General features: G+C 43.4%; 1 protein-coding gene across 8 annotated transcripts in view; it reads right to left on the bottom strand.

Annotated features, from left to right (window-relative positions):
- Window positions 1-1,272: 1,272 nt before the first annotated feature.
- The window catches only part of LOC139052759 (chromosome-associated kinesin KIF4A-like), a 124,410-nt gene continuing 110,456 nt past the window's right edge, over window positions 1,273-15,226 (bottom strand). For 7 of the 8 annotated variants that reach the window (XM_070529832.1, XM_070529834.1, XM_070529833.1 and 4 more), the window contains 6 exons: window positions 13,831-13,920; window positions 12,280-12,357; window positions 9,476-9,559; window positions 3,988-4,110; window positions 1,969-2,129; window positions 1,416-1,470 (listed from right to left, as the gene is read on the bottom strand). In XM_070529832.1, the coding sequence (XP_070385933.1) occupies window positions 1,431-1,470; window positions 1,969-2,129; window positions 3,988-4,110; window positions 9,476-9,559; window positions 12,280-12,357; window positions 13,831-13,920 (576 nt within the window). In that variant the 3' untranslated portion in view covers window positions 1,416-1,430. Of the gene's footprint in view, window positions 1,471-1,968; window positions 2,130-3,987; window positions 4,111-9,475; window positions 9,560-12,279; window positions 12,358-13,830; window positions 13,921-15,226 lie in introns of all 8 variants that reach the window. The other variant, XM_070529829.1, reaches the window with a different exon arrangement.

Here is a 15,226-nt window from a genome sequence, read left to right as displayed (position 1 = left end):
ATGCATGGCAAGTGAGCAATACTAACCCTTTGCACGGTTGTTAATAAGCAACCATGTGATCACTCAGGATTGGCATATGGGCTTTCCGACTAAGGGGCCAGCCATGTCAAGCTGCTGAACATGCGTCCGGAATGTGTAGTCTTAAGTTGCACTTACTGCATACTTCACATTCTTATCACCAGAATACATATTTTGAGCTGTCGGCTAACAAATATTCATTTCAATGTACCCACTACTGCCTTGGATCTTGAATTTTGATTTTATATACAGTAGTAGAATATTCCTTGCAATAAAGCATGGCCAAGGAAATTTCAAACTTACTGCGTTACATCCAAGTATTATATCTGTGTTCTTCATATAAGAGTTTTACTATCTAAAGAACTGTCTTTTACACACAGCTGACTGCTGTCTAAACCACGCTCTCCGGATATACAATAGGCTTCCTTTGATTCGACTCCAGTTAACTTGAATTCTTGGTTAATTCGATCCTGACCAAAAGTCCTAGCTGGCGCCTATGCATATTTATGGGCCCAAATTTTTATTTCGATCCTAAACTTGGCTTTTGCCAAATAATTCGAAATATTTCTAACTTGGCCAGTACGTATGCCTAACCTCTTTGGTGACCCCAATAGTGACTCCCTTACTGGCAGCCTCTTTTGGCAGAGCTTAGGGGACAGTGAATGTGTTGAATGAATGTCATCCTCCCATACAAAACACTCACTTTTTACGTGCTATAGGAAAACTTTTCATGTAATAATGGTAGCTCAATGTCTGATTACGGTGTTTGCCTTCTTTTCTTTCCCAGGAAAATTGGGCCAGGAATTGTGTTAGCGATGTTCGTGTGCTTTGCTGCATAAAGGCCAACCTTCATGGAGGGATCTTTAGCGCCAAATTTTGTGCAGCGAAAAATTCAGTGCAAAGCGCCGCCACATATTCATCACCCCACACTCCATGCAAGCAAGAGCGGGCTAATGCTGCCGACCATGCAGCTGACACAGCCCACGAGGAGTTATTGTGGCCAGACTAGGTCTATTTAGGCGTCGAATGACATTGGTCCAAGTGAATCAGCTATGTTTCTTTGACGTGTTTTTCTGCATGTTGTTTAACTCGACTCGCTGGATAATTGGATCAATTTCGTTGGTCCTGGCAGCGTCCAATTAAAGGAAGTCAACCGTAGTTGCTGCACATAAACAAGAGGAGGTGAGAGAAACAGCATAACATTCATACCACAAAGAAAATTGGAAAATCAAAAAGAACAGCGATTTCATAAAACACTGAAATCATAATCTACAAATTTTTGCCAGTCCTCTTCGGACAAGTGCCAGGTGTTGTGCAGGAGTTACCTATATGCAAATGCATAACAAGAGTGATTTCCTCAACTCCATTAATGAAGTCCTCCTTCCAAGGCACAGAAGAGCAATAACATACCTTCATGGATTTAGGCTCCTGCAACTGCCGCTTGCGGCTGGCCTGAAGGGAACAAAAGAAGAGTGATTCAATTCAACATCACAAACCAACCCAAAGGCTATGAGAGGTGCTGAAGAGAAGGGCTCTGGATTAATTTTCACCACTATGGATCGCTCAATTTGCACCCAAAACATGATACACAAGCTTTATCTTTTTCCCATCTTGTCCCCACCGAAATGTTGAAATTAGAATTAAATTCCGAAGTTTTACGTGCCAAAACCATGATACGACTATGAGGCACGCTGTAGTGGGGGGCTCCGGATTAATTTTGACCACCTGGGATTCTTTAACGTGCACCCAATGCACAGTACCCATCAAAATGTTGCCAGCGGGAATTGAACATGCGAACAGGTTAAGCGACAGAATGTCACACCCACTTTCCAACTGCAGTGGCAACTCCAATAGGCCTCGTCCATGCTCAACCATCACAGCATTCCAGATTTCAGTAAGAAAGCGCAATGCAAAGAGGCGGTGCAGTTTAGTTCAATCTGCGGAGAGTACCATTGAAGGAGACCGCAGCCACATTTAGTGGGGCAGTGCTGGTGGTCCGGCATACCACTCATCCTTGGCCGCCGACTAGCTGGTATTCTCCCTCGAGATTTCATCTTTCTTGTTCTCTTGGGGTGCAGCTGATAGTGGCCCTCATCGTAGGTGCCCTCCTCCTAATTCAACATGCAAAGTACTTACATTATGTACAGTGTGCACAGAGGCATTACATGTGCATGCCCATGGGGAGGTGCATAGAAAGAATGAAGTTGGCATGAAGAAGGAAGTGGGAATTGATGGACTGCTTACATGCAGTTGCGATCATTGGATTTTGGCCTTAATCTCATCAGAAGGTGCACATTCAGAGTAAAGGAAGAAGGATTCAGCCAGGAGATTATAACTCTAGGCCAACTCTCACTTTCATATTTACATCTGAAGTAATGCAATGCCCTTGTTAGACAACTGCTGAACCAGTATGAATGAAATTTGCTGCACATAAGAGTGGAATTCTACCAACCATAGGAAGCAAAATTTCACCCTAGGGCCTCAAACCAAAATTTCAAACTAGGTCCTCAATTTTTTTTATTAGAAATTACAGAAAATTGATAAGTTGAGAAAGAATAGCATCTGTCATAGCATCTAAAGTGGACAATATATAGCAGCTTACGTGAAATTGTTAATGTTTACGATGGTTTTGCGAAAGTACTTGCGTATTAGTGGAATTTTCATAGTGCTGCACAAAACATCAATTTTGTCTACTTAAGATGTCAAACAATTGCAAGCTACGTAAGTTATGTTTCATTATGCTTAAGTTAGAGTTGCAATCACAATGCTACAGTTATTAAATTATGTGATTTTCAACAATTTTTGTAAAAAAAAAAATGGTGTAAAATTGTCTATTCCTTGCAGTTGGCAGATTTTAACTTTCTTTCAAATGCAACAAATCACATTAAATGTGGTGCAGTGCATGCTGAGCAAAATGATTTCTTCATTCCCATGTACCAGGATAGGAGCTTCTTGGGAGAAGCTTCTTAAACACAACAGTGATTTGAATGACACTTCTTACATGACAGCTTACCATTTCTAAGGCCATTCATAAAGGTGAAAAAAAATTCACTCGTGATTACAATGCTCCTCAATGCAAAATTTGAATGCAGCTCTTTATTCATTTTCATTTCGTGATATATTGAGGCAAAGGATTTGAGGGAGACGTGTCGCAGAGTCGGCAGTCGTCGAACATCTGCTCAGCAGGTCAAGTGCTGGGGGCTCCTAGCATGGACAGGGTTGGTTCTCACCAGCCGTTCCCCTACCCCTGTCAAGTCTCTTGCTCTTATGAGGAACTTGCTGCCATATGATACGACGCATGCAAAAAATAGTGGTGTGGTTGACTACGATTCTCGTGTTTCATTCCTTTATTTGTGACCCAATGGAAACTGCTGCACTCTCACATGGTATACGACGTGACTCACGTGCCAATTGTCTCAAATGGTTTGTTCTGTGCTGTGCGTCACAAGAAGCCAATACTACAGTTAGGAGAAACTGATCCCTTGGCTATCACCGGCTTCAATTTTTTTTAAATCCTTTCTCAAGTATGAATCCTCAGTTCACAGTAAGGCCCAACCTATGAGCAATTCCACGTGAGGGCACCCTGGGCAAGGGTAATGGGAAGGATTGTGCATGCTAGTAGAGTAGAAAACGAATGGAGGTGAGACGCATGTCTTGTGTGTGTAGCTAGGAATGCACATGCATGAATGCGATAATGTGGAACATCAATGTTTGGACTTGGCGACGAATTTCCTTGGTCCATGGTGTCACGAATGGCAAACTAGGCAAGTGATACTAACTGACATCCGTAAATATAATCCAACAATCTAGCCTCACCTATTCCTTTTCAGCGGTCTGTAGTTGGGATGAAAGAGCCTCATAATTCTGTTGCACAATAACTGGTGCAAACATCTGAATACTGCATTTGTTGAGTACAGGGCAGATTACTGTGAACTGTTCCAGAGTAGTGAAAGTGAAACGTGCGGTTACCTGGCCCAGTTCACTGGTGAGACACCAGTCTGGGTCGTTTTCATCATCGCTGTTGTGTTCGCTCTCGTTGCTCGACTCCAGGTCATCAAAGGTGAGGGCTCGTTGCTCGACGCCAGTTTTCGTCTGCAACAATGTACATGCCACACGAGGTGTCACAACGAAACAAGGTGCATGGTGTGGTTTCTAAATGTATGGATATTGTTGCTGGGTTAGTCGATCAGTAAGTAGGCATTAGAACTGCGTAAATGTACACATCATGTAACGAAAAACCTCCCCACAATTAAGTTGGTAATATCAGCAAATTGCTTTGTTATATCAAAATTATGTTCTATTGAACTTCAATATTTCATGCAAAATGAGTACAGCCACAGATGGACTTCTCTTACATACATGGAAGGGCCTGCAAAATTTTCTGAATTACTATGCAATTGGCAAAAGCAAGTTTAAATGAGAAAAGAATTGTTTTGTTCACTTTGAGAGTCGGCAACGAAACATATGGTTTCATGCCGTGTTGACGGTATCGTCACATTGTTAGTACAAAGCGAAGCCAGCCATGCTTTTATGTACACTCTGCCCCCGTGGCTGATAGTGTTGGTCACAGTGGGGCGATGCCATCATGAAAAACGCCAGCAGCTGGGAGACAAATGCTTCGTCTGCTTGTTGCTTAGATACATCTTCCAAACTCTAGATTGCGCAACCTCCATCACTAAAAGAGGGAAGGCACAGGGCCACGCCATCCCAGCTCGCTCAGTCTTTGAACGCGCAGCAGGTCACCTCAAAAGCAGGGCACGCAGGCTGTGTATGCGGTCAAGCCACACTGACAACCGTGCGCAGCAACAGCTGCGCTAGAAAAGGAGACGCACGTTAACGCCTGCCCCAATCACCCACGCGTTACCGGAAGCTCGCTCCTTTCTCCTTCCTCATGCGGGTAGACAGTGCTCATCAAGCCAGCATCCTTCTTGGCTCGCCCTCCCATCCTTTCACTTGTACCTAGAGCACACAGTACTCCAGGTACATGGGGCATGATAGGTCACACATGAGGCGTGATAGAATCTCGTTACATTTTCACTTTATACGGAACATGAAACTGTACCGCTTTGGGTCGCATGATTTGAGAGGCAAGTTCTTAAGCAGCCACATGTATTTCAACCATTTGACCAAATGAGTCCTCAGAAATTTCTATTTACTGCCTCGGTATTCCTTCACAGCGGCAGTGAAATTTCTTTATATTCAATTTATATTCAAATTGTATCAGACATACGCAGGATCTTTTTTCGGGGGGGGCAACCCAAGGTAACTTCTATGCAAATGAGGGGGGAGTGTGTACTTTACTAGTATCAATGTGAATAACGTCCACCATTCGCCATAAAAACTCGTAAACCCAGAAAAGAGAAATGAAATAAGGTGTATTTTACAGGTACGCGCTTTGCTAACACCTCTCCTTTACTTGGAAAACAGGGAACTACGTCAAATTATGCGCCGTAATGACACTACCAAGAAGTAAAGAAGCCAAAGTGTAAAATAAAGATTACTTTAGTAGAATACGATTTAAAAAAAAAAAAAGCAGTTGGCAACCAAGGCACACAAACTGCGCGCGGTTGTGTTACTTCGCCAGCCAATCACAAAAGTAAACAAAATCGTCGTCATGTGGTCTTTTAAAAATGTAGTCGTACTTGATACCTCCGGAGCGTCTGCTGTTCTTGAAGAGTCTTTTCATCGGCGGAAGCAATGAGGTGTGCTACAGACATGGACCAAGTGTACGGAGTCTGAGCATTGCACTCTTCAAAAGTCTGCGGTGTTGTCCATTTCACTGCTGAACCCGTTTTACTCATGAAACTTCACTGCCAACTAAAGCGAAACTTAATAAACAGCGGCAGCAGAGCAAGCATGTTATTTCAGTTCAATAAAGAATTAGGGTTTGGCCATTCCACTGTAATAGGCGAGGAAAAATGTATAAAATTATGCGCTAATAATTTTATTTTTGTGGTTACCGCCCTATTCGGGGAACAGGAAAAGTTTGAAGTACGAATTATTTGCAGCCTCCCGGAAGAACAGTGGCTGGCGGTTATGAGGGCGTGGGCGGGACTTCACTGCAGACTTAATTTGTATCCGACTACAGCAGCGTCTTTTTGAATGAGCTCTGGAAGAACTATAGAGAAATATATATTTGAGGAACCGTCACAGTTGTTTCGTATCCCTCGTTTATGCTCTACCAAGTAAAGTACTGCAAACAACTCGTATTGTTATTTGGGAAGTTATGTAACAATGCTTGGCTGCCAGTCCAGTACAACCACGTAGGGCGCAGGACGCTGTGATTCTGGAAGTGCTATCCCCACCGCGGAAGCTTAGCAAGACACTTATATAAGCACAGCATAGAAGTGGCTATGTCAGGCCGCTCGACTGGTAACTGTAGAAGCATCATTCAAAGCACACGGAATTGTTATCCACTTTCGGCGGCGTTTTTTCTACTTCCTCTATAAATAAAAAGATGTTGATCTATAAATATTTTCATAAACAATGGTTAAATTTGTTAACTTTCGCTTTTTCTTCCTCTTTGGCTGTTGCCTCGGTTGCCGACAATGGATTCCTCAGTACGTCACTTAATTTCTTAACGCCTTGAGACTCTCGTTTCCAGGTGGCAATTTTGCACGAAAAGTGCTCTACGATTAGGCAAAAACCAGACAAGGTAACGGATGACATCCATGTTGCTTATGGATTTAACGGTTATTGCAGGGTTCCATGATGGACGCTGTTTCGCATTATTTTTTCACCTTATCTAACCCATATCGCGGTTATATGGTTCCGAGAACCTGTCAGCGTTGCGGCGAGCTGTTACTCGAGGAAATAATGAAGCAAAAGGAAAAATTAAACGCAATTGGCGTTTTCTCTGGCAGCAACTCGTTCCATGTGAATACAGACCAGCTGACCACGAACCGAATCCCTTTCTTGGTACCTGGGTCAGTCTAAACGAAGAAGGCTGCACTAAAGAAGCGACAGCGAAGCACAAGACCGTCGAAAAGATGGTGACAACTGAATGCATCTTGAGTTGATCGCGTGGGCACCGAATCGATGAGGGAACTGGCCTTCACACCCCAAAGGATGCCGATAACTACCGCCATCCAAAAGGAGTGAAAAAAGGCAATGAAGTGTTGACTGCCGAATGGCTTTCAAGTTTCAACAGTGGTTTGGCGGCGCTATAGGAATGTGTATGAGAAGTGGTGGCGTGGGCTGGGAGAGGGGGGGTATGCATCTTAATTCCGGGGGGGGGGGGGGGCAGACCCCCCCCCTGGGTATGTGCCTGAATTGTGCATAAACACACTTCGTTATGCTGAGTTTCAAAATGCATAGTGTTCATGGACAGGAAATAATAGCATGTTAAATACTTCATTATATCTAGAATTTCATTACATCGACAGTTGACTGTATATTACTTTCGTTTTATCATTGCCTGTGATGCAAGTACCGAGCAGAGAGACAAAACGACAAACTGATACACTAGCCATGGAATAGTCCGGGGGAGCAATACAGAAATAGCACAGTTGAACCCCGCTTTAACAAGCAAAAGTGTCAAATTATTGGATATAACAAAGCAACTCTAGAATGTTGTCGATATCAGCGGTTACGATATATATATATATATATATATATATATATATATATATATATATATACGCTAACGAATATTGGATACAGGGTTTGCAACAGCACTGGCGTACAAAATAGGCTTTCATGGCTTTTAAGCACCCCAATAGTACATTTATAAGAAATAAAGCACCACATAATGCATGAAATCTTCAAAGCAAGACATTGTGTAAACAACAAGCAAACTTTTTTTTTTATTGCTTACAAATGCTCATTAGGCCTTTTGCACATAAACCTCTGCCTACCACCAGAAAGACATAAATCGGGTTGAATAGCCTGAAATTACAGCTTGCGAAAATCTCATGGTCAAATACACAAATAAAATCCACTAAACTTTGCTGTAAGCAAAATTCAAGAATTTCTAAGCACTTCGTAAAACTTAAAGGGACACCAAAGGCAAATAGTAAGTCGAGCAAAAGTGATAGATTAGTGCGCGAGAATCTCTAAGGCGTTAAAAGTGCCACAAACAGAGAGCCTTAGTAATAGAGAGACTGCGGTAAATGCAGCACACGATTAGAGACTCCCCCGAGGACGAAGGTACTGCTCATTTAATCTCTCTCACTAGTTCTCAACCACTTGTTATAGAAACACCATTGTATAGCTTTATAAGACGAAATAAAATGCTACTTGCCCAGTTCATTTCATTATTTTTTAAAGAATCGATTGACATTACCCTTGACAACAACACAGCTTGACTCTGCATTATTATAAACACTTTGAGCGCTAAAAGCACACAGGAACTACACAATGCTAAAAGCACACAACAATTAGCTTACTTATCCATCCTTCTGCTCGACTCTGCGCCGCCCGTGCTTTCCTGTGTCAGTAGTTTCGTTATAACATAGTGCTGCGATAGTTTCGCTGTTTCGCGAAACTCGCACAAACTGCAAGTAGCACAGAACTCCCCTTCCACGCGATGTATCGGGAAACTTGAACTGTCCACACCACTTGATGAAAAGCAGCTGCAGCGACAGTGAATCCACCGTTCTGTCTTGGCTCGGTTTCTCCATGGCCGCGCGTTTGCGTTCCATGCGAAAATCCATAACGCCGCCTGTTGGGCGCCGTTTTACTCATTGAAGGCAGCAAAGGATGGTGATGCCACATGCAACATCACCACTCCCTCGTAGGTTGGCAGGATACTTGAATTGCGATAGAGGTATTTGGACCCTTCAGATGCAATTTTCTCGTAAACTAAGTCTTTTATTGACATGAAACAAGCGTTGCGAGGTGTCTCGAATAGTATTTAAACAGTCCACGTTGACTTAGTATTTACCTTTAGTGTCCCTTTAAGGGCTTTGAAAGACTTAAACATAAGTCTCATTTTCTTTTTTTTAATTCTGGGGTTTCATTAGCCAAAACCACAACCTCGTTATGAGGCACAGTGTAGTAAGGGACTCTGGATTAATTTTGACCACCTGAAGAGCTTTATTGACCACCCAATGCATGGCACATGGGTGTTTTTGCATTTCACTTGTATTGTAATGTGGCTGCCATGGCAGGAGTTTGATCCCATGACTTCATGTTTAGCAGTGCAGCATCATAGCTGCGAAGTCACTACGCCGAGTAAAACAGTTTCACTTTCAAGGAACACTACAAAACCTGCAGATAAACTATGACATTTTTTTTATCAGATGAAACTGCTGTAAGACGTTTGCCTTATCCTCTTGGGTTAGTAATAAAGCACTGTCGAAAAGTGCAACAAGGTACATTACAAAAAAGGGATGCTGCATTATGCATTTCTCTGTCTTTTCACACCGTTTACCAGCAATGAGCAGAAAAGCAATGCAAGAGAGGGGTGGGGGGGTGTACCAAATAAAATACCAACAGGATCACAAACAACCCTTACGGCTCGAGGCTTCCGCTTGATCTTTTTGGCAGAACTGATGTCTTCGAAGAACTCGACGCGGCTGCCTTTGACGTTTGCGAGTTCCTGCAAGCAATGAACAATGCCTTCACTGTACCACATCGGCAGTGGGTGAATTACCTCATTCTTCTCACTACTACACTGCTCTCAGCCTCACCCTAGTGATTCACGATCATTCCGCTCTGTGACTCCTTGCAAAAGAGGCTGTGCTTCAATTTCGCTTGCCCCCACAAGACCTTGAAGTATGCGAGCTTTACACCAATGCAATAGCTTTTCTAAACTTTTCTCAGGCACAAATTGGCATGCTACATTGAATGTAACCAATGTAAATAGCAGATTTAAATACAGAAGGGAAAGAAGGAAATTCATAACTATCTCAGGATTCCACTGATTATGGACCTATTGTGTGCCAGCCAAGCATGCTACTATGATTTAGAGCTACATTAGCTGCTACACAAATGCCACATAAAACCATATAAAACCGTTCCAATTTCTCAAAAGGTACAAAAATAAGACGCTACCAATACAGTTACTGTATAGTACAATGAGCGAAAATGCACATGGGCGAAGAACTAGAGCTACTGCAGACTCGCCAACCTTAAAATTTGAACAATGCTACAGCCAATGCCAAGAAATACTAAATTTTCGTACAAACAAACACTAAAAGTTACATTACTGTATCAGTTCAGTTTTCTTTTTTTTAGACCACAGACTGCTTCATAAGGACTTTGAACAGGTTCTCTGCTTTACAGCTGATGCTAGAACAGCAACAGAGACAAACAAAAGGACAATTTATAATGTATACTCATGAAACATTGGTGTAATGGCAGCCGCAATTTAGGTTTCTATTAAAGAATTGGTTCTGTAAGTCATCCAGCAAAGTTTCTAGCATATCCCAATGGAGATATTACAACCTTTCTTGTATGGAAGGAAAGGAAATGCAGTTACTGTATTTAGTGTTCATGCTTTTTTTTTATATGTCCAACTGTAATGCACACCAAATTCCTTACGGCTAGAAACGAAATAGGCAGTTGCCCTCGATAAATGCACACCCGAATTTTCATACTTCAGAAAATTCGTAACGCAATACCCTCGATTGTTCCCTCATCAGACTTTCACAATAAGAGACAGAAATAGCATTTAGCATTTCCAAGCCATCTCTCACTTGGAAAAATAGAATGTATTGCATCCAAGCCACAGCGGACTGAACATCACTAGTGATCACTGTCCGAGCCTTTATCACTATTGACTGACCTGAGCCTGTTATCTACAGTGCCAGACATGGCATTTGAGGTCCATTATTTCTTTAACTGTGTTGCACACTATAGTAGACGGGATCCAAAAACGGGGGATGGGATGTGGACAGCACCTGTCGTAGTTTTGGTTTCGTACTCGAATCTAATGAGTACGTCATATTTTATAGACCTTTTCCAGAGAGAAAAAAAGGTGCCCTTCGAATAAACAGTCAAAGTGGGAGGACAAATATAGCCGGGTTAGTAAGGCTGCAGCTATTGGTACAAATGTACTGCGACTTGCTCAGGAGTGGTATATATCCCCTTCAGGTGCTGCGTACTTAATTGTGCATGTCCACATAGTGCCTCAACATTTTGATAATGTATTTCAGAGGTTTCCATGCATTTCGAACCAATTCTGATTGCACGTGTGCTGCAAATACGTCAGCAAAACAAGTTGGAAAAGTAAACTGCTGGATGCTATCTCTTGGTGTCAGTGTGTGATCACGTAGTGGGTTCACTTGTTTCATCATTTTTCTCAATGGTCTACATCAGGAATATCATTCAAGTGGCTGTACAGGTATTTTTCATGTACGTTCGACATGATATGGTTAATGCACGTCATACTCAGCATTCCTGTAGAGTTTTTGCATCGAATCCAGATTCTGTAAACTTGACGGAACTCTAAGCATTAAAAATTCTTAATTCACTTAGCAGTTGTACACCTTTGATGGTTATGAAGATGCAAGACATGTGGTAAAGCTAAATTCTTATGGGAATGAATTGGCACGTGAAGGGGATATACTTGAAAGTAACAGTAGCACATAAAAAACGTGCACGGAGCGAGAGCAATGTGAACAAAAATTTAGCTTACGTCCCCAAAGGGTATGGACAGAAGAGCAATGAAATCAATCCAACATTCTTTCACCTGTGCCAATAGGCTAATTGCCATTGTATGTGATCCGTGTCATGCACTCATATTCCTATCACGATTTATGTGCCACTTCAATAAAGCAAACCTTTCTTTCCAGAGCGGAGCGAGTTTTCATGCTTCAGTGGTTGGGCTGTGAAGAGGAGGAGGAAAGCGTAGAGAGGAAGACAACAAAATGCTGAGAGATGGAGAGGAGGAGAGTAGGCATGGGGCACGATACACGTTTGGTTGCAGCAGTAACAACGTCATTTCCGTTGCAGTGAATGTACACCTGTGCTCGTTCGTGGATGAAGGGTTACAAAACTCAGTGACACAGGTTACACCAGTTCTCTGTGTTGGCATGCATGGCGAAATACTAGAGAGATGGCTGTAAATGAAGTAGTATCCCATTGGTTAGTGGAGAGTGACGCACCACATGAAGCTGCTTAAATCCAAAAGACTAGATGCTTGACGGCAGTGACAGATTGCACAGACAGTGAAACTACGAGAAGCCTTGCATAAATCAATCAGCTTCGAAGGTTTCTGCACAATTTCTTTAAACTTGCATACGGCGCCCTGTGCTACACAGGACTCAGACAGCTGGCACTCAGCATACAAAGTTATAAATGAAAGTGGCATCCTACCCTTTCCAAGGACTCCACTTCTTCAGTCTTTCTCTTCAGCTCGTCGTGGACATACTGCAACCTAGACAGTTCCAGGACCTGCGTCAGATGCACCAGAAAATACCTTTCTCTTTTCCTTGCAACTGTACTTGTTTATCTCATGCAGAAATGCTGCATTCAAATGCCTGCTAGTCTTTATGTGGTAAAACTATTACCATGGGTTGCACAAATGTATGTGTGAACATTAGCAGAGGTCAACTCATCCAACACCTTCTCTCATATAGGAACAAAACAATGGAAGGTTCAGCTTATGTATGAATGCCACTGCTTGTTACAAGGGTCTTCAGTAAAGGCCAAATGAAGCGAAAAATTGAATTAACCAATGTGCGATGAATGAAAATACCCCCAGATAATATGCTTGTTGCTTCTATAAAGATAGGCATATTTGCGTGCCTTCTGGCGGCTAATTGGTTCGATCTTGGCACATGCTTTCACGCTTTCCATTCACACTAGGGCAGCATTCTCGGTTGATGGCTTTCAGAGACCATTTCCTTTCCGCATTATGCCTGGCACTCTCTGCATGCTTTGTGGGGACCCCTAAGCAAGCTGTGAGCAGGTGAGTTGGTCTGTGACAGTCGAAAGTGCAATAAACTTCACTAACAGAGTTGTTTCTTTGCTTTTCATGGTTGCTACTATGCTTCCAAATTAAAATTCACTTATCACCATCATCATTCTATGAATATTCCCCTAAAGGTCCCGAATTGCAAAATTGAATGTCTTGGAATTGCAGTGGTTTAGTAGGGATGCCTCAGTGGAGGGCTTCGGATTAATTGTTGCTTCCTTGTGCGGACCATGTGGAATTCTTTACATTGTGCACTTAAATCTAACTTAATGAGCATTTTCGCATTTCGCTCCCACCGAAGTGCAGCCGCTGTGGCAGGGACTGAAGCCTGCAACCTTGTGCTCGGCAGCAGAACGCCACAGCCGCTGAGCAAATGCGGCCGGTACTGTGCTTCAGCTGCCTTCGTGCTAACGAGGTCAGCAGTTCAATGCTCTCTGCTGAATATTTCTGTAGCTTTTGCTTCTAGATAAATGACAAACGCAGGGATCCTGGCAAAAGACCCAAGCAAAACTGACTGCAGGCCTTATTAGTGCCATCAGATTTACTTCAAGTTTACTTTCTCCAGATAACATGGAGGGAGCAGCCACACAAAAGCTACCGAACTGAGCACCTTGACAGAGGTGGTGTGCCACTCCTTTGGTGGTAATGGGCCGCTTAACTGCAAGTATGCTTCAGAGAGGCATCGAATGATTAACAAAAAAGTAAACATTACCTTCTTACATTACAACATTACACGAATGTACCTATGCGTACAAAGTAGGCATATACAGAGACTTATGTTCAAAACAAACAACAGCTTCAATAAGCACGAAGACAGGTTTGAAAACTAATAAGTTTAACTGACTTTAGCACCAGACCACTGTAGCACCACTAGTAATATTCTGCCATTTTCTCTCTCTCTCTCTCTTTGTTTTTGCAGGCAGCATAATCCAAGCAGACCAAAGCAGTACCTGGCTTTGCAGTTTCTCCACGAGAGAAGCATCCATATCTGGATTCGACTGGAGCGTTGTGTCGGCAGAGTGCTTGAGCAGGAAGAGTTTCTGGAATAAGTGCAGTGAGTTTTTAGTCTTTTTTGTTTAGTCTAACACACAATATGCTTCTCTTATACCTTGTTCTCAAGTTGGCCTTAGTACATAACAGAATACGGTTTGCTGAATAGTGTAAGCTAATGCTACTAAATGTATCGCGAGGTGCTTCTGCCCACATGCACCTGGCACAGTGGCTATTGGTTTTGGCGCATGTGTACTGAGACATGCATCCGCATAAAAGGCAACGCCTGCATGCTTAGGGGGTTGTTGTCTGGCCAAGCTATGCGCTAACTCGGGGGTTCACCCCACGGTACCTAGTACAGTAAAACCTCGTTAAGCCGTACCCGCTTAAACAGTAGTTCCGTTTTAAAAGTAGTAAAGTGAAATCCCCGACTCAGCGGCCATTGAACATAATGCATTTTGTATCCGCATAAACCGTACCAGCTTGTCGCGTACGTATCGGTTAAAAAGTAGTGTTTTCACTTTTCGTCGCGCGATCACGGCGATACATCGTCCCCGTCGGGCGGCCCGGCAGAACAACAGCAAGCCTCAGAGATCCGAACGGCCTCCAAGCGCAAACGCAGAGGGCGCTTGGAAGGGTGAAGCATTCATCCATCTCCCATCCGAGAAGCCACATCAACATCAACATCACTTCGGCGCCGTGCCAGAGAGCGTTTTTTATTTCCTGCGAGAAAGCGTTGTGACGTCGTGCAAGCTAAGACTCGTCATGCCTAAGCTCGGGCAAAAACACCGCGTGCTTAGCATTCAGGAAAAAGTGGACATCGTTCGTGCCATCGAACGTGGCATGAAGAAGTCGGCGCTGGCACGCGAAAGGGATTTACCTCTAACTACCGTGTGTGGCATATGGAATGCAAAGGAAAAGTTGTTCGGCAGTGCTGCTGCGACCGCAAAAAGATGTCGTATACGAGGTTCGACTTTTCCTGACGTGGAGGAGGCGCTGGTGAACTGGTTGAAAGCAGCGCGGTCGAAGAACTTGCCTGTCAGCGGACCCCTACTTGTGGAGAAGGCCCTGGTTTTCGCTTCGCAGCTGAACCACGATGACTTTGTATGCAGCAATGGCTGGCTGGCGAGGTTCAAGGCGAGGCACGGCGTTAACACAAGAGTCGTTTCAGGAGAAGGTGCCGCTGGCGACGTGGAGGGGGCAGAACACTGGCAAAGTGGTCAGCTGAGGCACATCCTGACCGACTACGCGCCCGACGATATCTTCAATCAAGATGAGTCGGCGCTATTCTTCAAGCTGCTGCCAAACAGAACGCTTGCGTTTAAAGGTGAGACGTGCACCGGCGGCAAGCATGCC

Source organism: Dermacentor albipictus, unplaced genomic scaffold (genome assembly GCF_038994185.2).
Source record: "Dermacentor albipictus isolate Rhodes 1998 colony unplaced genomic scaffold, USDA_Dalb.pri_finalv2 scaffold_33, whole genome shotgun sequence".
NCBI classification, from domain to species: domain Eukaryota; kingdom Metazoa; phylum Arthropoda; class Arachnida; order Ixodida; family Ixodidae; genus Dermacentor; species Dermacentor albipictus.
Note: the sequence above shows the minus strand (reverse complement) of the source record. Positions and strands in the feature narration are given on the sequence as shown.